General features: G+C 46.2%; 1 protein-coding gene across 11 annotated transcripts; it reads right to left on the reverse strand.

Moving 5' to 3' along the window:
* Positions 1–103: 103 nt before the first annotated feature.
* Positions 104–20,081, reverse strand: DGKA (diacylglycerol kinase alpha). Of its 11 annotated transcripts, none has more exons than XM_037848225.1 (24): positions 19,853–20,067; positions 14,411–14,555; positions 13,905–13,981; positions 13,473–13,605; positions 13,154–13,228; positions 12,637–12,686; positions 12,198–12,272; positions 11,881–12,000; positions 11,672–11,786; positions 11,054–11,142; positions 10,794–10,913; positions 10,473–10,571; positions 10,197–10,280; positions 9,868–9,941; positions 9,640–9,714; positions 9,152–9,237; positions 8,974–9,063; positions 2,296–2,456; positions 1,994–2,058; positions 1,708–1,798; positions 1,204–1,402; positions 970–1,090; positions 711–771; positions 104–437 (listed from the first exon to the last, which is right to left on the reverse strand). In XM_037848225.1, exons 1-24 carry the CDS (start codon positions 20,060–20,062, stop codon positions 354–356), a joined length of 2,499 nt encoding a protein of 832 aa, XP_037704153.1. In that variant the 5' UTR covers positions 20,063–20,067; the 3' UTR covers positions 104–353. The 11 variants fall into 11 exon arrangements, 9 of the variants coding, with proteins under 9 accessions (XP_037704153.1, XP_037704155.1, XP_037704154.1 ...); XM_037848227.1 differs by having other exon boundaries at positions 19,849–19,985; XM_037848226.1 differs by lacking the exon at positions 19,853–20,067 and adding an exon at positions 18,999–19,095.
* Between the last annotated feature and the right edge of the window lie 1,795 nt (positions 20,082–21,876).

Here is a 21,876-nt window from a genome sequence, read left to right on the forward strand (position 1 = left end):
CAGAACCTGATGCTGTGTTTCTCACTTCTTGGGAGAATTTATGTCAATTAAGGAGTGGAGGTGTGAAGGAAGGAGGTGTATTACTTATCAACGGATATCCCAGTAGGAAAAAAGTCATTTTATTCAGATGAGGCACTTTGAACGTATGTTTCTGATGTGTTTGTGTGCACGTGTGTATTTGTGCATGGGGGATAGTGGAGGTGGTACAGGATAATAAATATATGAGGGTGAAGGAACACTCCTCCTGAGCTGGCAGGAGGGTGTGGCAGCAATGTACAGAGCATAGGAGGTGGAGTCCAGGAGTGGGGAGGGGTGTTCAAGGCTGTCTTGGAGGCAGAGGGTGTCCATCCCCCTCAGCACAAGAAGCCAAAGAAATTGGAGGAGCGGGGGGGTGGGCCCATGAGCATGGGCATCTGGTTCTTGTGGGTGATCTTGATCTAGAAGGGAAAGAGACATTCAGAGGCAGGACCTGGTGCCTTGGGACCGAAGCAGCAGAGATTTGGGTGTGGGGGGGTGGGGGAGGTGCAGGCAGGCACAGAATCTGTGGGGTTCAGGTTCTGAGGTCCTTGAGAGGCCAAGTAGGAAGGCAAGGGGCTGAGAAATCAGGGTTTGGGAGAAATGGTGCACAGGAGCAAAAAATCTGTTGAATGGAGATTTAGGATCCATGGAGCCTGAGGATTGGGTTTTTGGCAGGCATAGGCAATACTTACCGTACAGGGTGTCTGCATCCAGGGTTCTCCGTCAATTTGCATGGGGAGGGTTTTTGTGGTGCTGTGGGAGGCCAAGGCAGATTGGTGAAGATTTCCTTACCAACCAAACACCAAAACTCTGCTTATGTTGGCTTTGGGACCCTCTGTCACTAAGAATGATCTCCTAGTATAGCTTCTCCCCATGATTCCCATGACCCTTCTGTTCTTCTGCCTTTGACTCCCAACCCCACCCCCCGCCCCTGGCCAGAGTCTTTCTTACTGGAAGGTGATCTCAGAGCATTTGGCCAGCCGATGTCCAGCACTCTTGAGCTTGGTATAAATCTGGCCCATCTCAATTGCACCCTCCAGCCCTACCACTTCCAGCCGCTTGTCGCTTAGGTCTGGGGGTAGGAAGCAGAGATGGGGTTTACAGAAGGAGAGTGTCCCCCAGAGAAAGTTAGACCTCTTTAGTCCCCGTTGCCCCCCACTCAGCTCCCAAGGCTGCTCTCCTCACCTGGTACACAGGTTTTCAGGATATCAGGGTCGGTGATGACTTTAGCTGTAGCGCCAAAGGCCTGGTTGATCCCATGGCCATCCCCCTGGGGTCTCTTGGTATCACCCCAGAGGTTGGAGCCACCGTGCATGCTAGGGATGTTCAGCACTGCGATGCCTTCTAGGGACAGGGTGCTCAGATCCAGGGATTTCCCACAGATCTGAGGGGAGGGGGTGCAGTCCCAGTTGGGGAAGGCACAGATCCTTACCTTGTGTTATAAATATAGATGTGACCCCTCCCTCTACCAGAAGACAAACTGGGAAGGCCAGGAGTTGGAGGTTTGTGAGGAGTGAAGGGAAAGAGGGAATGTCGTATCTTGAGGATTTGGAAAATCAGGGTTGGAGAGCTGGGAGGAGGTCAAAGGAGTAAAGGTTTGAGAATATAGAAGTTCCCAAGGGTGCCTGTGGTGGAGGAAACTTGGATACAAGCTGAAAAGGATGTAGGGTTAGCTCTCATCACACATACCTCAACTGTCAAAGATTCTTCCAGCTTTTTGCATGTTGCGAAGAGGGATTCAGATGTTGCAAATTCAAAGTACCATAGCTTGTTCTTCATTCTGTGTCAGCCCCGCCACATAGCCCAGGTTACACAGGGCATCAACCTCCCAGCTCCAGTCCCATGGGGAACAAGGGTAACTTCAGTGAGAGGTTTCCTAGAGGTCTCACTGCCCATCCAAGTGTTCTAAGTCAACCTTGGCCACAGCCTGGTCCCTGAAACTGTGTATGCCCATACCCCCTCTCCTTTCCCTCACCTGCTGTTGAACTTCTCAGGATATTTCTCCCGCATGATGTGGAATCGGTGAGCAATAGAAGCATCCTGGGGAGTTCAGGGCATGTAGGATCAGACACCTGCCTCTTCCCGGCAGAGAATTCTCTCTCTTTAACTCTCCCATCTGGGAGCAGCATGTCCCAAGTTCTTTCCTTGCAACTCACATTATACCCCCACCTTCGATTTCTTTGTGTCACAGCTACCTTAACCTCTACTTTCCCTTTCTGCCCTCCTTCAGTCTCTGCCTGTTTAGGCCCCCCCCACCACGATGTCTATTCCACTGACCACACCGATGGAGAAGTAGTTATTGATGATATGAAAAGGGACTGGGTCACTCTTTTCTTCGGTTTGTTCGGGTATCACCTCCACAGACCATCGATCCATATGTACCACCTTACTTGTCTCTAAGTCCTTGAGGATCTTCCCCAAATTCTGTCCCTCATACCCTAGGGGTAGAGAAAACAAGTTAGCACTGAGCTGGACCCCAGGGACTGCTCGCAGCTCTCAGCTCCACAACTTTCCAGGAGTCTTCTGCCCTGGTTCTGCAGGACTTCCCAGTCCTTGCCAGTGAAAGGGCAGGGTGCTTGGTCATGACTCCCATGGGCCAATCTTAAGGTCAGCCCCTTGCTGACTCTTTTCTCCATACTGTCATGGAGAGTGAACGCTTCCACTATGTGTGACCATCTAAAAATGATGCTGAAATTCATCTGGAAGATTGGTGAGAATAGCCAGGGCAATGATGAAAAAGATGAGTAATGGATAAGCTCGCTCTTTCACCCTCTCTCGCTCTGACTCCTTTTTCCCCCATCCCACCAAAATATACAGTATAAGCAATGGTATCTAAACAGTGTAATGTTGGCATAGTGAATAGAATAAGAAGTTCAATAGCAAAGAATAGAGTGCCCAGAAATAGACTCAAGTATCAACAGGAATTTGGTATATAATGACATTTCAAATAAATGGGGAAAAGACAGATTATTTAATAAATAGTGCTGGATAGAGAAGCTACTCCTTATACCAAAATAAATTCAAGATGGGTCAAATAATTTAAATGGAAAGAAATGAAACAATTTGTATTCGAAGAATATGTGAGTGAATTTTTATAATCTTTGAGTGGAAAGGGCCTTTCTAAAGCATAATCCAAAACTAGAAGCCAAAAGGAAAGACTGATAAATACAATTATAGTAAAATTGAAAACTTCTGTATGGTTAAACAATTAAACATGTATCTAAAACAGAAAAAGGACAAAATGCAAACCAGGAAAAAAATGTCTGCAGGGCATATAATGCACTAACTTCCCCAACATTAAAAAAATAATTACAAAATTCATAAGTTAGAATACAGGTTACCAGGGGTCAGGGTGGGGGTAAGGAATGGGGAGTTAATGCTTAATTGGTTCAGAATTTCAGTTTGGGGTGATATGAAAGTTTTGGTAATGAATGGTGGTGATGGTAGTATAACATTGTTAATATAATTAACTCCACTGAATTACATATTTGAATGTGATTAAAAGGGGAAATTTTTAGGTTGTATATATGTTACTAGAATAAAATTTTAAAAAAAACAACAAAAAACAGAGGACTATACAACACAAACACTGAATCCTAATATGAACTGAGGACTAGAGGTAATAGTATAATTATAATGATACTATTTCATCAGCTATAACAAAGGTACCACACTAAGTCAAAGTGTTAATAACAGGGAAAACTATGTGTGAGAAGTATATATATTTTCTTCATGATCTTTCTCTAAACCTACAACTTCTGTAATAAAAAATAAAAATAACACAAAGGTTACTGAAAGAAAAATGCTCACAAATCACTGATTTTTAAAAGGCAATAGAAAAATGGGCAAATAATACAAACAAATCAATTATCAAAGAAGAAATACAAATGGCCAATAAGCATCTGAAAGATGCTCACTCTTGCTAATAATTAAAAGAACTGTAAATTAAAGCAACTTTTTTTTGGCTGTCAGATTGGCAATGTAGAAAGACTGAGAAAACCAAGTATTAATGAGATTGTGATGAATCAGCTGGCACTCTTATGAGCTGTCAGTTGAAGCATAAATTCATAACTGATTTTTGGGAGGCAGTTTGGCAACTTTTATCAAAATGTCATTAACTTTTATCAAAATCTATCCTTTGACCCAACAATTCCACTTTTAGGAGTATCTCTTACTAATACACTACATGTGCACAGAGATTGATGTACAAGGATGTTTTCTGAGGCGGTCTTTATAATAGCAAAAAACTGGAAATGATCTAAATGCTCATCAATAGGGGAATGGGTATATAAATTATGGTAAGTCTATGCTATGAAATACCATGCAATTACTGAATACAGAGTGAAATCTAGCTACTTGTACTAACATGGAAAGATCTCCAAGACATTCAATGAAAAAAAGGCCCAGAACAAGCTGTATAGTATGATCTCATTTTTGTTTGTTATATAAATGTATCTGTGTGCATGTGTGTGCATGTAAAAAGAGAAAAATGGGTGTAAACAGGAAACAGTGGTTATCTCTGGGAACTACATGGAATTTGGTTGGGGGCAGGGAAGAGGAGAACTATATATGAAGATTTACACATTTTCCTTTAAATATTTTACAGTGAAAATATACTGATGTATTATTTGGGTAATATTTTTAAAAAGAAAATGACTAGTAAAATATAAAATGTTCATACACTTTGGACCAACAATTCTACTTTTAGAAATTTCTTGTAGAGAAATTCTCATGTGTATGTAGAAATAGATATACAAGGGTGTTCACTGCAGAATGGTTTGTAATAGTAAAAAACTGAATGCTACCCACATGTCCATCAATAGGGGACTGGTTAAATAAATTATGGCATAGTCACACAATGAAATATTAATCATTCCTAAAAAGAAAGAGGCAAACCCAATAGTACTGAAATATAATGATAACAAAGATGAGCTATTTATTTAAAGAAAAAGGAGGAAGAGGAGGAGAACTATAATCTGTTGTTTAAATATATATATATATATATATATATATATATATATATATATAGAAAGAAAAACATGGAGAAATAGACCCCAAAACTTTAGGGAGTAGATTACAAGGAACTTTCACTTTCTTGTTATGTATATCTAAAATGTTTGGATTTTTTTTTTTTAAGCACAAGCTTGAATTATTTTTGTAATCAGGAAAAAAAAAGTTCAAAAAATAAGTCTCCACTTCCTCACATTCCATTGATAGTTCAACCCACTGTGATTTCCCTTTCATCCTTTCCATCCAGCTGAAACTCTTTTGGCAAAGATTATGAAAGACTCCTGCCAAAACCAATAATATATCTTTAGTTTCCATTTGGATTCTTGAAACTTCTCACTTGGCCTCTGAAATACCACTCTCTCAGTTACAGAGGAACCTCTCTGTTCCTTCTTAGTCTCTGTGGTAGGCAGAATAATGGTCCCCCAAAGTTGCCCATGTGTTAAGCTCCAGAATCTGTGAATATGTTTCCTTTCATGCTAAAAAGGACTTGCTAAAAAGGACATGCTAAAAAGTTAAGGATCTTGAGATGGGAAATCATACTGGAAAATCTGAGGGGGTCCAGTGATATCACAGGGTTCCTTATAAGTGAAAGAGGAAGGCAGAAGAGAAGCATTAGAAAAGATCTGACCACAGAAGCAGAGGTTGGAATGATATTCCTGACTGGAAAGGGGCCATGAGCCAAGGAATGTGGGCAGCCTCAAGAAAGTGAAAAAGGCAAGACAAGAGATTCTCTCTCACAGCCTCTAGAAAACACTCGGCTCTGACAACACCTTGATTTTAGCCCAATGAGACCCATTTTGGACTTCTGATCTCCAGAACTGTGAGATAATAAACATATGCTGTTTTAAGCCACTGTTGGTGGTAATTTGTTACAGCAACAACAGAAAGCTAATACAATCTCCTTTAATAACTCCTCTTCCACTGCTCATCCCTTAAATATGGTTTTTACCAGGATCTTGCTGTCACCTTCTCTTCTCACCTCTTTCCCTGGGTAGTCTCACCTACTTCAAGGGTGTCAATTATCACCCAGGAGCAGATGACTCTCAAACATGTATCTCCACCTTTGACTTCTTTCCTAAATTCCTGACATCTATTTCTAACTATCCACTACGTATCTCCATCTGGGTTGCTCTTCCTTAAAAGGTCCTCCTCCTGATCTGGGAGAAGGTGCGGATGTGTTGGACATCCTCACCTGGACTGGTGTTGATGTTGTCACAAACATTGGGACTGGCAGTTTGATGTGCTGAGCCCTTGATCATGGGACTTGCCCTTATGAAGCTCATTACCACAAAGGAGAGTCTAAACTTGCATGTAATGGTGCCTAAGAGTCTCCCCCTGAGTACCTCTTTGTTGCTCAGATATGGCCCTCTCTCTCTCTAACTGAGCCATCTCGACAGGTGAACTCGCTGCCCTCCCCCCTACATGGGACCCGACTCCCAGGGGTGTAAATTTCCCTGGCAATGCAGAATATGACTCCCGGGGATGAATGTGGACCCGGCATCGTGGGACTGAGAGTATCTTCTTGACCAAAAGGTGGATGCAAAATGAGACGAAATAGTTTCAGTGGCTGAGAGATTTCAAATGGAGTTAAGAGGTCACTCTGGTGGACATTCTTATGCACTATATAGATAACACGTCTTAGGTTTTAATGTATTGGAATAGCTAGAAGTAAATACCTGAAACTACCAAACTCCAATCCAGCAGTCTGGTCTCCTGAAGACAATTATATAATAATGTAGATTACAAGGGGTGACAGTGTGATTATGAAGACCTTGTGGATCACACCCCCTTTATCTAGTGTATGGATGAGTAGAAAAATGGGGATAAAAACTAAAGGACAAATGGGGTGGGATGGGGGGATGATTTGGGTGTTCTTTTTTCACTTTTATTTTTTATTCTTGTTCTGGTTCTTTCTGATGTAAGGAAAATGTTCAGAGATAGATTGTGGTGATGAACGCATAACTATGTTATCATACTGTGGACAGTGGATTGTATACCATGGATGATTGTATGGTGTGTGAATGTATTTCAATAAAACTGAATTTAATTAAAAAAAAAAAAGGTCCTCCTCCTGTATTCCCCATCTTAGTAAATGGCACCCCCATCCATTGAGTCCACCAACTTAGAAAAGAAAATGTCCTAGACTCATCTTCACCTCCTGCTTTACAACCCATCACTCACCAAGTGCTGTGGCTTCTACCTCATCAACTCCAGTTCTGCTGCCCTTGCTTTTATGCTCATCTTCTGTCTGGACTTTTGCTCTAGAGGTCATTTCTTACCCTATCTCCTTGCCTTTACTCTCTCTCTCCTCCAATCTGTCCACCATAAAGCTACCACAGTGTGATATTCCTTTCATTTCTCCTTCTTCAAACCTTATGATTTTTGCAATGTCAACATAAACTTTAATTAACGCTGTATTTATACCCTTATATTCATAATTTGGGTTGAATTAGCCAAAAACTGCTATGAAAGTCTCATTTGCAGGACACACAATGAAGACTCAAAACACATGATTTCAAAGAGTCTAATAACATATAGGAAAACAAAGATACCAAGGACTTAAAAACTCATTTTAAAAAACTCGTCATATGTCTACATACAAGACTTAAGTTATAATATGCATTTGGGGATATTTTTACTTTCTGGAATACTATTGATAATATAAATATATTATGTTTATAATATAAATATATTTATAATATAAATATATTATATTTATAATATAAATATATTATTGATAATATAAATATATTTATAATATATGTATAATACACAGGTATATATATATATTGTATATACAGATATATCCCTATTCCTGTTTTTGTTTTTTTTTTCTTGTAGCTTTCAAGAGCTCCCCATGGTTTAGGGATTGCACACTCAAATGCCTCAGGGGCTGGAAAGGTAAAAGAGTGAATAGTGAATAGCAGGAAGCTGAGGGGGTTGTGATGAACTGAAGAACACATGCCCCATGTCTATATAATCAAGATCAAAAATTTTTTTAATATTGCAAGGCAAACAATACAAATCATTTCTGTGGACTGTCAGCTTGTGATCGCTGGCAGAATCAAACCACAAACACCTGAGCATGGCATTTATGAACCTCTGTAATCTGGACCCTGCTGAATTAGTCCTCCTCCTCCTCATTCCCCACCTTGCACCCTATGTCTCAATCACAATGAATGACTTACAGTTCCCCTAATGCACCACCATGTGTTTGGTGTTCTTCTGGCCTTATGCCTATACTTCTTACGCCTAGAATGTCTTTCACTCTCCTAGCAGACCCCTATTCCATACTCTCCAGTGAGATCTCAAGAGTGGGACTCTGCACCCAACAGCCTAAGCGCCAAGACAAGTCAAACTCAACCTGCCCCACACTGACCTCTATTTACCAACCCCATCCCCTGAACTCTTTCTCCTTTGAAAAGAGAGAGAGAGACTAGAAATGGGAGACCAATTAGGAGACGACTGCAAGAGACCCAGAAAGAAATGATGACGAATGAATGAATGAATGATCACCTGGTTCACTGGTTGAATGAATGAATGAATCATGACCAAGCCCCCTGCTATTTCCATCCCACTCAGCATCTGGCTTAGCTCTTATACAATGTTCCTTATTCCTACATTGTTTTCCCTCCTCATATGCCTCAATTCTCTGAGCCCTAAGAGTTGGCTGGGAGAAATAAAAGGATATTTGTAGGTTTATAGGGAAGAAGACTGTCACCCCTCACCATTCCAGGTTTAGACTACTTCATACTCCTGATTGTGGTCCTTGTTTTTTCCAAAGCTCTCTTCCTTTTGGACATTCCGCTTTGGCACCCACCCATCTGTGCCTCTCTTCTTCCCCAATCCTTTTTCTGAACAAGATGCCTAGATTCTTCTCTCTGTGTCTTTCCCTTCCTACCCCACTTCTCCCAAACCCCAGCCAAACAATTTCTAACCACTTACCTCCTCCCCACCTTAGGCAACGGGCGAGGTCATTTCCAGTGCCCAGAGGCAACACAGCGACAGGAGGCACCACAGGCAAGTTGGCTTTGTCTGGAGAGGCAGGTGAGATGGGTAGAGGGAGTTAGCTCTGGAAGGCCACTGCCCCAGTCCCATGGTCGGAGCCTCTCCCTGCACTGACCAATGGTCTCTAGAATCCAGCCTACTGTGCCATCGCCACCACACACCAAAATCCGGCAATCAGCAACATCTTTGAAGAATCTGAGCCTGAGACAAAAGGGGAGAGAGGATAACAGGATTGAGGCTACCCAATTCCTGGACAGACAGGTTACTTCTTGTCTCTCATTCCTTACATCCCCCTTCCCCTTTGTTGAATTTCTATTTAGAGCAGAGAAAAGGGCAATGAAGAAAGTCATAGCAACTTCTCAGTGGTTAGAGAGAAACTGGTATCTTCATCCTTTGAAAGCAAGACAGGGTATCCTCTCTGAGCTAGAGACCTCAGAGGTGGGGATACTCAGTGGCCCTAGGGAAATACACATTCTGAATTCTGTCCTCTCAAGGTCCCCAAGCCCTCCCCACCCAACACACACTCTTTCCTGCTCTCTCCCAGCATATACAGATACACAGAGACACACTGACACTGTGATACAGACCCTAACCAATACTCACCCTAACTCAGGATCATCCTTTAGGAGGTTGAACACCTGCCGAGGGTTTAGTAGATACTGGAACTTCCAAAGTACCCTGTGTGAGGGAAAAAGGAAAGCTCTTGGGGGTTCTACTCTGTACCCCACCCTCTTGAGTCCTCCTCAAGACATGCCTCCTCCCCTTCCTCCCTTCAGCTTCTGCAGGCCTCCCCCTCCATCTCGGGAGACCCAGTCTAGCTCCCCTCCTCACCTGACCCCCTGCTTCCCACCACTCTTGGGGTTGACAAAGACAAGAAGTGGGTGGGTGTTGGAAACAGGTTCAATCTGGAGCGGGGGAAGAAAACAAGGATAAGGAAAGCAGGATTTTGTCAGAGTCAAAATGGACCCGGAGACAGGGTCAGGGGACAGGCCTTCCACCAAGGTGCTCCTCCCCCCACGTTTTCCCACCTCTCTCCTACTGGGGTGGGGCTTCCAGAGTCTAGACAACGTCCCCCAGGCCTTCCCACTTCATTCCCTCCTGTGATGGCTCTAACGAAAAACCAGTCCCCACCATGAAGCCCAGTCCTCTCAGTCCTGTACCCGCAGAGCCTCAGAGGTGCTCAAACTGAAAACCTCCATGCTCTTCTGGCTTGTTTTGCTAATTTTACGATCCTGTCCAGAGACCTAGGAGGAAAGGGATTAGAGGGAAAGAAAGACAGATTGTGTGTGAATCTCTAAACAGATAAGGGTCTGACCTGAAACCTAAAAACACAGGGTCTGTATTCTAGATAGCTCTCTGCTTTTTTTAATTTTTGTTTTTTTTTGTAATTGGGGAGGGACCCCTGTCTCCTCCCAGCCAATGCCCGAGGGTCTCACCAGGACGCTGGGGTAGATGGAAGATGGGGGCAGGATGTGATCACGGAGCGGCCCACAGTCACACTCATGGCCCACAGCTTCCAGACAGTCATCGTGGATCTAAAAAACAAGGTGGGCACAGAGAGATCAAGGGGGACCCCGTCACCCCTCAACTTGGAGTCTGGTACTGGAAAGAAAGCCCTTGGGAACAGAGGCAACTGTGGCTGTAAGGAGATGGGGGTCGGGGGGGTAGGTGGTTGAGGAGGCACATGGGGAGAGGGCAACTTGGGGAGGGACCCTAGGGCACAGGGGGTCTGCTAGGAGGATAGTTCTGAAACTGACCTCTAGGTGGCACCACACACAATGCAGCCCGGTTAAACTGTGGTGGATCCGGATCTTTTTCTGACAGCGGTCACAGCGCCCAGACTCACAGCCTCCTCGCACCCACACATGTGATTGGACCTTGGAGAGAAAGGCAGTCCCTTATCTTGGAGGGTCTGAGCAGGGACTAGGAAAGGAGGGAGCTGGGGGCAGCAACTGGTCAAGGGTCAGGGCCAGGGCCAGGATGGGAGTGGTGATGGGGTGAGGGTGGGATCACTCACACCAATGTCCTTCCGAGACTTGGCATAGGTGCTGACTTCACAAGGCAGGGCCTTCATGGCACACTGGTCGTGAACGAAGTACTTACAGACTAGGTGAGAGAGCGGAAGGTCAGAGCCTTGGCTGTAGCCTGCTCCCCTGTTTCTTCCTTACCTCTTGCTGGGGATGTCTGCTACAGAATTAAAGGTGTGTGTGTATGTAGGGGTGCTTACCTCCAAGACCTGTTCCTTTTCCTCACTCTCCCTCTAAAAGAGCAACCGCTGTCCCATGCCTGCCCCATCCCATCCATGTGCCAGGAACTGGGCTGGTTGATGCAAGGGAGGCCCAGATATAGCAATAATAATTAAAGCTATTTTTTATTGCAGACTTAATAATATGTGCATGCACTGTGTGAAGCATTTTTCTTGCATCAACTTATTTAATGTTCACAATTATCTCTTTTTACAGGCAAGGAAACTGAGGCTTAAAGAAGAAGTCATGTGACTGGCCCAAGGTCACACTTGCCCTAGTCAGTGGCATAGCCCAGGATTCAAAGCCAGGTCTCTAAGTTCAGTGCTCCAGGCTCCCACAGATATCTGGGCTGCCCCTCTGCTCCTATATTCCCAGGCCCCATGACTCACGGATACAGCTCAGCCCCTGCTTGCCAAGACCAATGCTTGTCTCGCATAGGTTGCAGTAGACTGGTCGGGGGAACCTCTTGGGTCTCCACATATGCTGCCCATTGTCCTTCAGGGTCTGGGAGGGCACAGCAGATGTCAGAGAGTGTCCAAGTTCCTAGGGAGCCAAGCTCTGGCTCTCTTTTCCATCTTTCCAAGTCTCTCCTACTCACCATCTCCAGACCCAGCAGCACTAGCAGTGGCACAGTGGTGGACCCTGCCCGGAGCCACTCAGCAAGAGAAACAGAGCCACTGCCATCATAGTCAATCTCTTTCATCATCTCCTGAAGAATCTGAGCAGAGAATGGGGGGGAGCATTTGGCGTGAGTGGTCCCTCAGATGGGACACCTCTTCACTGCCCAGTAGGACACCCAGTCCAGCCATCCTAGCCAAGGGAACAAGGCTGCCTGACAGAGATGGGGTAAGGCAGATTCAGGACCCACTGGGGGGAGAAGGTACAGGAAGGGACATGAAGGAGGAACTGCCTTACCGGCCTCAGCTCAGACACATCCCAATCCAGGTATTCAGCCATTCGCATCATCTGTATGATGATTTTGTCCACTTCCTAGGGGTCAGGAGAGTGAGAGCCACAGCCATACTCCACTTCACTACCAACATCCACACTTCTCTCCAGAAATCAGGTTCCTGCATCCCACCCCCAGACCCACCTCTCATTCTCAGGTGCCTCTGCCAAATAAGTGAATGTCTTTTGTGAATTTGTACATTTGCAAGGCAGCCTCCAATTTGTGTCTCCGGCCTCCTCTTTTAGGGGACAAGAGTCTGAGACCTACTCCCAAATTTAGTCCTAGAGGATTCAACGTCTCCCTCTAGCCTCCTTAGCTTCTTAATATTCTGGAAGAGTTGGGGCAGGAGGACACAGACAAATGGATACATACTCCCTTGCCCAGCATACAGGTTCCCCAACTCACTGAGCTGTCCAGAATCCCATTTCTGTCCGTGTCGTACAGCTTGAAGGTGACTGTAGGGTGTTTTAAAGGGACCAGGGTCAGTTTGTGAAAGATACCAAAGAATTTATACAAGAATAAAGAGGAAACAAAGACATAGGGAGAGACCTTTTGGGTGAACTGCCCAGAGCTTGGGACTGGGCCTGAGAAAGGAGATGAAAAAGAAAGAAAAACAAGCCTGGATTCCACACTTAGGGAGTCTGATAAGGGAGACAGCACATACCTCCCACCTCCCAAGAACATTCCTGGGCACCCACATGAGAATGTACAAAACACAGGAACTCAGTGAATGGAGTTAGGGGTAATGGGTCTAGAGAAATAGAGGAAATGGGCCCATTCTCTGGCCCCAACTTCACTGACTGTCAGCCTTTAGGCATCCTGAAAGAATGAGGGAAGGGAGACTGGAGAAACCCCCCCCACCACCACCTCCATTCACCTTCCATCCCCTCTCCTAGTCAAACTACACATCCTGGCAACTCACATTCTAGCTTGTCTTCTGGCTGGCCACGTTCCAGAAGGGAAAAGTAGCAGGAGACGTCACTGAGACACACCACATCTGGTTACAAAAAGTACAGCAGAGCTGGAGTTGGAGTCCCCTGCACTCTGTCTCTTCTCTTCTCCTTTGTTCTGATTCTTCTCTTTAATTTTCCCCATTTAGTTCCCAGACCAGCTTAGCTACCCTTCACCTCTCTCCCCTAACACTGTCCCCAACATGTGACTCAGTCCAACTCTCACTCAAAACCCACATTAATTTGATCTTCTTCCAGAGGCCCAGCCCAGGCCTACCTGCATGACCATACCTTTACTCATAGTCTCTTTTAAGCAGTGATCAGTCTGGAAGGATTGAAACAGTGCCAGGCTCAGCTTATTGGGAACAGTAGGCACATCGAGATAGATCATTAGGAATTGCTTGAATCCCTCGTACCCAATGGCCTATGATGAGAGCAAGAATTACTCTGGAGAGTCTGCAGGGTGGGAGTTGGGGACTGAAGAAATGGAGAGGTGGAGATAGGGATAATAAATGCAGAGCTAGAAGCATCCAAGGCAGGAGTATGGTTTCTTGGGCCAGGTTCTTAGTTAACAGAATCTTTTGCTTTGTCCTAAAGCAACAGCTGTGGTGACAATTTGGAGTGGGCCCAGAATAATCCATGAAAGTTGGTGATCCCAATAAAGCAGGGCAATCAAAGATGGGAGGAGTTGGTCAAGGAGAGGACTTCCCAGCTGCCACTCACATCTCCTTGGAGATATGTAGCCATCTTGCTATCCTCATAGAAGAGCTGTAATACATCACTGACTTTTTTGGAGGAGTCTAGGGTGTGAACAAAAAAGTGACAGGAGAGCATCAGTCTGGATCTTCCTGCCTTCTGCCAGAGACTGACCCAGATGTCCAGAAGGAAAAAAGACTCAAGTGAGATGAAGAAAAAAGAACTCCCAAAAAGAAACATAAACATAGAGAAAAATATCTCAGACACCCCATCCCCAAGTAGTATCCCTCTTTCCTCCTGTCTCTGAGATTTGCAGCAGGCAGTCACGTCACAGAGAATGTAGCAGAGGGCTGAGACCCTAGACATCTGCCCTTGTCCCTCCCCTCTCACTCTCAGTCAAGGACATATCAGAGAAGCTGGCTGGCTCAAGGCCACTCGGGAAACGAGGAGTGGGGTGGGGATAGATAATGATGAGATACAGGAATTCTCTGGGGTAGGATCTTCAGAACTGAAGAACTGGGAGGAAGACTCACATTCCATGTATTTTTGCAGCTGGGCAAAATCACTGGGGCTCATTAGACCCCTCTCCTTGGCCATCCTTTTATTTTTGTCAAAGATGGTCTTAAAGACGATGTGGTAGTACTTCGGACACCTGGACCTCCGCTTCAGAGGGTAGGCCTGGAGGAAGACAACAGTATATAGCAGGAAGAGCCTGCATCTTTTGCTTCTCTCTGCTCCATTCATTCTCCATTCCCACTATTATTTCTTTTCTTTCCTTGTCTCTGAATCTCTCGGTAAGTCTCTTCCTTTCCCTGTGTCTGTCCTCTATATCTGTTTCTCTGACTGATGTCTAACTTTCCTCAATTCTGGATTCTTCTCCTGCTGTCTTCTGCCCCGCCCCCCATCTGTCTTATTCATCTCTGACTCCCCCCCACCTCCCGCTCTTCCAGTCTAAATGTGCGCCTGTGAGTGTGTGCCTCGCCTGTTTCTGCGTTTTCTCCCGCTACCCTAATCCCTGCAGTATCTTCCAGGCCTGTGCTCTCTCCCCTTTCGAGGTCCTCGCAGTCCGGGGCCTCCAGGTGGTTCTTACTGAGTTTACGACCCGCCTTCCGGGCCACGCCCCCATCTTGCTCCGCCTCCAGGCCCCCGCCGAGCCCGACTCAGCCACCCACACCCCGCAACGACCTCTAGCGCTTCTGACGCGCGACACGGAACCAGCTGTGGCCGAGTCCCCGGCTCCAACCCCGGCCCTGCCTGCGTCCCGCGCAGCTCCACTGGGGAGGGGCGGGAGCTTCGGCGCGCGGAGTTGGGTGGGGGTAAGGGAAGGCTCTGGGCACCTGCCTGGTTTCTCAGGCGGCGGAGGGTAGAGTTGGCTGCGCGAGTCTCGCACACCAGGGCTTGCTTTCCATCCTGCAAGGTTAGCAGTGTTCAGGGAGCGCCAACTTTCGGCTGTCGGACCCGGGGACCTAGGAGGAGCTGCCGGTGGATCTTACCAACTACCGGCCTAGGGATCACGTCTCAAAGGGATGTGATCAATAACCACAATAATGTATCTTACATAAATCTAGTACAGCACGGTTTTGGAGGCAAACAGAACTAGAGTCAGTCATATCTGGGTTCTATTCTTAGCTTTGATACTACTTTGTGACCTTGGACAAGTTACATGTGTAAGATGAGGAGAATAATACCTGTCTTTCACAGCTGTGAGGATTAAGTAAAATAATATATGAAAAGTGCCTAGTTTGCGGTATGGCATATAGAAGGTCTACAGGAAATGGTAGTTATTATTGCATTAACCATTAAAATCACATCTTACAAGTCAGGAATTGTGGGGGTGAGCATAATACAGATGAAGAGAACTGGAGCTCAGAGAGGCTGTGACTTCCTAAGGCAGCTGGGAAGTGGAGTGGCTGAGGCTCCATCCAGTCCAAGGACCACACAGTAGAGCCCCTCCCTGTCTCTCTGGCCTCCTGTTCCTCCCTCCCCTTCACACGCTGCTTTCTCTCTCACTGGCCTCCTTTCTGTTTTTCAAGCTCCCCAAGTTCCTTCCGGCCTCAGGGCTGTGAGACTTAGTGTTTTGTCTGCCGGGAACACTTGCCCATTCTTGGCAGGGCCAACTTCTTGAGCTGAAATGTCAGTTCTTCTGAGAGAGACCTTCCGTGATCTCCATTCCAAAGTAGGCCCTCATCCTGTTTGCACAGTGCTCCCTTTTGTTTCCTTCGTAGAATTTATCCCATTTGGAAATTATCTTGTTAATTAACCTGCTTCTTTGTTTATATTTTCTTCTCCCACCAAAGTGCAAGTTCCATGAGGGCAGGAACTTGTCATTCTTGTTCACTGCTGTATCCTCAGTACCTAAAACAGTGCCCAGCACATAGTAGGTTCTCAATATTGGTTGTACAAATGGTTCTAAAATTGGGAAATCATATTTTGGGAATATTAATCTAAATTTGGTTAAATGGGATGCTGGAGTCCAAACTGACATTTGGAGCACACAGAAGGTGCTAAATAAATATTTGTCAAATGAATGCATGATTCTGAAAAGCACCTATTGAGGTACTTCATCGAAGGCTCTGACTGCCTCCTTTCCACCTACCCATTTAGGGCTTCTTGTGTCAGGCTCAGGGAGGCAGGTGGGGCCTAGAAGATAGCCCAGCACCTTCCCTTTCTGGTGGTGCAAGAACTGTCTCTGCAGCTTCTGTTGCCTCTGTCCTTGGGACATCTCAGCTGTCTACCTCTGAGCAATATGACATTGCTGTTCCTGGAGCCCTCTGGCAACATTTAGGAGGGGATCTGAGATACTGCCCTTCTGCAGAAGGGACTCCACCCATTTGGCCTTTTTCAATGATTATAATCCAACTTCTGCTGCCAACAAATATAATGAATACATAATAGTCTTACAGCTAATGAGGACTGTTTGGCTTAATTAGCCTCTCTGATTATCCCTGGGGATTCTTAGATGGCTCTAAGATTCTAGGAAATGGAATCTGAGTGAGAAAGTGACAGAGCACACAAGGGACAATGAACAGGAGACAGGACAGGACACATCTCTCCTTGCCTCTCTTTTTACTGTGACCCCAACTCTTTCCTGTCCCTTCCTAGGCCTATAGGTGTCTTAGACCCAGAGAAGTAGTATATAGTAGAAGTTAAGAGAATGGAATTTAATCTACAAAGGCATAGATTAGAATCCTAGCTCTTGGATGAGTCACTTTATCTTCCTGACCCTCAGATTCCTCATTGGTGAAATGGGTACCTAGAGACATTAGTCACAATGCAGGGATAAAATAAAATAATGCAGGCAATGTGCTTAGCAAACTGCATGGCACAGAGTAAGAACCCAATATTAGCTATTATCATTATTATTATTATACAGGGTACTATCTAAAGAAACCATCTGGAGATAGTGAATACAATGTCTTTGACTCAGGAAAACATAAATTTTAGGGACTCCATGCAGAAGTGAAGCCCAATTGAACAGCTCCCACCCTTTGTGTCATATCTCAGACATGTAATATAAGGATCCTGTACTTTGCCTCTGGGAGGAGGATAAGGTGATTAAACCTAAACTGTCAGAGTCCAAGGACACCCCTGGGACCTTGGGCATAAGATCTTGGGAACTTTTCAGTTGTCTTCACTTCTCTCATTGAAAGTTTGGCTGAAGGGCAGTAAACTGCAAAAACCAGGGGCCATGGAAGACCTGGAACAAGTCCACTTTTGTCTTCCAGCTCCATCCCAATCCTGAGGCTATAACCTGGGCTAGCCCAGGCAAATGCCAGGGCTGGGAGGGTGGGGTCTGCTGCCCATCCACCAACTATTTGTGACTCACCCTTCCTTTGTCTCTCCTGGTTTCCCTGCCCTCCTATACCAGCTTGGGGTGAGAAAAGAAGAAGTTGACTTGAAAGCAGAGAATCCTAGCACATCCTTAGAGCTGTGAAACACCAACTGTCATACTTTACAGAGGAGGAAACTTTCTGGGTCACACCCAGACTCTATTCACCCTATCCTTAGTTCAGTCCTCTAAATCTTAGGACCTCTTATTCTCTAGATCTTATTTTAAACATTAAATGCTAAAGTTGCTGCAAGCACACTAATGCACAGTGTTCATAATAGGGACAACTGTGTGTGAGAGGGGAAGTATATGGGAACTCTGTACGTTCTTCATGATTTTTCCTTAAACTTATAACTCCTCTAATACAAAAAAATTGCTGGTAACCAAGAGATAAATATTATCTCCACAGCCAGTGCTAACATTTAAATTTGTCTTTTGCATGTCAATATTCATCGCTAACTTTGCAAGTCATACAAATTGACCATTACAGAAGAACCAGCTATACCCACAGGCTGTTTCATGCCAAGGACAGAGGTTCCTAATTTAAGGTCCCAGGCCTTCTGAATCCCTTAACCACATCAGCAGCCTGCATGCTCCTTCTCTCCCGGGGACTGAGGGAGGGTCTTCCCTGCCCATCGTGGCTACTAGGTGGACACTGAGAGGGAATCATTTGGCTTGAAGCCTCAAAACACATTAAGCCTCCACAGGGGATGGTGTGTGTGTGTGCAGGGAGTGGATGTTTGTCATTGCGTAGTAAGGAGGAAGTTACTATGTTGGCATGGTTGGGGGATGTGGGCTCATATGTTCTGAGACTGAGGAGATGTCCAATAATATTTGCATCTCTTCCTCAGTCCAGCTCATCTTCCCCATTTAAAAGGTGAAAAGTGGGATTCACTCAGGTGGTGTAAGAAACTCGCCAGTGACAGGTGAAGGGAGAATGAGGGTGGGAAGTTGGGGACTAGGAGGCCAAGCAAGAACCCTTGTCCACCGATGCAGCAGACTCGAGTCCCAGGGGCCGAGCTTCCCCAACCCTCCAAGTGAGTGGGAGGGATGGAAGGCGAGTTCTGGGGACAACGGCGCCTACGGGTTCTAGCCCAGCCTTCCCGCTGCTCCCAGCGCCAGGGAGCAAACCTCTTTAGCTACCCGCTCCAGCTGTCACGCTTCCTCCTTCCCAGCCCAGCACCTAACCCAGTCTGAGCGGCATCCCCTTCCGCGGCCCCCTCCCCCTCCTGCTCGGGTGGGAGGCGGCGGCAGGGTGGGGGCGGGGGAGGAGGGGCTCGCGGGATCTCTACCTTGTGAGGGGCGGGCGCGCGGTCGGAGCAGCAACGCCGGCGCGGGAGCTGGATCCCGAGCTGGGCTGCAGGGGACGGGCCAGGCATACGCGGTCGCCGCGGGGCCGCCCCGCTCCTGACGACACAGCTGCCCGCCCCCAACCCCAGTCTGCCCGCCCGCGCCCGCTCCAAGCACCCCCAACTCCGGGAACTTTGCAGTGTCCCTCTTCCAACTTTGGAGAGACCCCTGTTTCCAGTTCCCTATAATCTGATCCCCTCCCCCGAATTTTTCCAGGGCTCTGGTCTGTGCCACTTTCTCCACTTCCTGGCTCCTTATCCTCCCGCGCCCAGGACAGCTCTGCTTCTAGCTATTTTTCCTTCTTCCTAATCACTCAGCCTCTCCCTTCATCCCAACCCTGGGAGAACAAGATAGGGGGCATGGGCTGCTGACGGGACAGCTTGGCAGCTGCCCACTGGGCGAACGTCTTACCTTCTCTTAATTGTTGCCATGAGACTTCCCTCTTTAACGTCCATCCCAACTCCTTTCTATCACCATTGACTTCAGACTCAGGAAACCCCATAGGGGCAAGGCCAGAGCTCCAAACTCCTGAGAACCAAGTACCTCCCTCCCCTCATGGACTCCACACTGCTTGGCAGAATCTGCCCATCTTCTCTTCCAGATTCTTCACCTTCCTAAACCCCAAGTCCCTGATGTCACACCCTCTCAGACCTGTTTTCCCCCAGTCTAAGAGCATTTCCTTCTGTCAAAACTCATATCCTCTCCTGAATTCTGGGTTGGAGGTTTAGGTGCAGAGAGCACTCTGGCCTTGTCCACCTTTTCTCCATGCCCCAATCCTCCCACTTTACTCACCGACCTTAGCAGGCCCTGGCCCAAAGTAGAGGGTGAAAGGAGATATTTTCAGCTTCTCCTGCTTGGAATCTGTTCTGGAGTTGTCAAGGTTCTTGGGGCAGCATGGATGGTGGTGGTGCTGGTAGAACAAGGGAGAGATAAAGAGACCTAGGGACTTACTGGTAGTAACTGGGGACCCAGGCATTGAGCTTTCCGGCTCCGCCCCATCCACCATCTAACCCCCTCCCACTCTTCATTGAAGTAGGGCAGAGTATCAAAGGCTTGGGTTCCTGGAATCTTCTTTCTTACACCTGAGGGTGGAGGGGGTGGGAGGGGAGAGCTCTGACTGGAAGGGTACACAAATACAATATCTACATACTTTTGGTGGGTGTTGGGAGCAGAGGGAATGAATAAATGAGGCCCTCTAGTGGAAACAAATGATCTAAGCAGTTCCTGATTGTTTCCAAGCAGGCTTTTTGGAAGAGACTCCCCTTCTTGGGTCAGAAGTGAAGCTGCTGAGTAATTAAGTGGTTAGAAAGAGATTTGGGAGTTTTGTTGTGTCTGCAATGGAGATCTGGGGCAGGGGTTGGAGAGACTCTGTCTCTTTGCTCCTGACTCCCTTCCAGGTCTCGCCTCCAATTTTAAAAACAAAGGTCCTGCTACTATTCCCCATCTTCATCCTAACAGTATTTTCTCCACTGTTAGTGAAGCTTCATCTCCCCTTTGTGTATGGCCTCCCTAGTCATACATTCCACAAACACTTTTGAGGGCCTAATTACTATGTACCAAGTCCTGTACTTAGTTCTGCAGGACAGCCAAAGACATAGATCAGCTTAGGGGCTGCATCACAGTGGCTAGGTGTATGTGTGTGTTTGTAAAACTTCCCTGCTCAGTCGCTCTAAACAAACATACAATATATGTAAGAACAAGTCCCCTAACCCCTCTTCCAACCAATTTTCTGCCTTTGAACCCCTTCTGTAGAAATTCTGGAACCATACTAATCCTTAAGGCACATAGCTTTCCTTGCAAAGAACAAGGAAAAAGAACGAATAGGGTGGTATCCTTGCAATGATACCACCCTATGTATAACCTGTGTTTCTCACTGCATTATCCTGATACGCCCTACACAGAGACATTTTTTTTTTTGGGGGGGGGGCTTCAAAGATAAGTGTGAGGTGATCTTTCTAATAAGGAGCAAGGTGGAATTAGTTTTACTCTAGGCTTCTTTGTGTCTTCTTTAGGATCTGTGCTCCATCATACTTTTAGGTCAGTTACTGGTAGGGTGTGGGAGAAGGAAGGCTGAGAAAACATCTGAGGAGGAGGCGTCTAAATGCCTGCAGTCCCAGGTGTTCATTTCTTTAATCAACCACATCATAAAAATCAGAAAGAAAGAAACCGCAATGAACAAAGGGAGAGGAAAAAACAACAGCTTTGTTCTCCCCAGCCTCCTCTTCCTCCTCTTCCTCCTCAGGGTGGGGGGCCACATCCGGGGCCCAGGGCTGGGTCCCAGGCAAGGCTGCTAGGCAGACAATTGAGTTTCACTTCCTGTCAACCCCAGAGCCGAGGCAGGATGTCTGGGGGGTACAGTGGGGGCATGAAGATGAGAGTTAGGTAGTCAACAAGGGCCACTTTAGGATTCCTCCTTCAGAAATGTCCATGAAGCTGCAGAGACCACTCCTCAGGTGCTTATCAAGACCAGTTCATCCCATTAGTTTTGTTTTGTTTTGTTTTAGAAGCCAACCAGACTTTATTTGACATGGTATACAATATGGCTGTACATACAGCAAACTGAAAAGACAAAAAGACATGGTTCTATCCAATATATAATGAAGTAACAGGAGAGCAAGTCGTTAAATGAATAACAAAACCTTTGAGTTTGATGGCAGAATTCTTTTTCTAGTGCCCACACTTTTGGAATTCCCACTCTCTTGTCCAACGGACACACCGCCCAAGTTTTGAGTCAACAAGAGAGATGCAAAGGAATAGAAAACCATGATTACAAACTCCCCATGCAACGGTACACTCTTCAGAAGTAGCTGAGGCTTTTTA

Source organism: Choloepus didactylus, chromosome 8 (assembly GCF_015220235.1).
Source record: "Choloepus didactylus isolate mChoDid1 chromosome 8, mChoDid1.pri, whole genome shotgun sequence".
Taxonomy (NCBI): Eukaryota; Metazoa; Chordata; class Mammalia; order Pilosa; family Megalonychidae; genus Choloepus; species Choloepus didactylus.

Coding starts and splice junctions, on each gene's coding strand:
- DGKA (XM_037848225.1), bottom strand. CDS start 20,062: ATGGTGGATGGGGCGGAGCCGGAAAGCTCAATGCCTGGGTCCCCAGTT. Junction 10,281..10,472: donor CCATCTACCCCAGCGTCCTG/GTGAGACCCTCG, acceptor CTTTCCTCCTAG/GTCTCTGGACAGGATCGTAA. Junction 9,715..9,867: donor GGTGGGAAGCAGGGGGTCAG/GTGAGGAGGGGA, acceptor TCCCTCACACAG/GGTACTTTGGAAGTTCCAGT.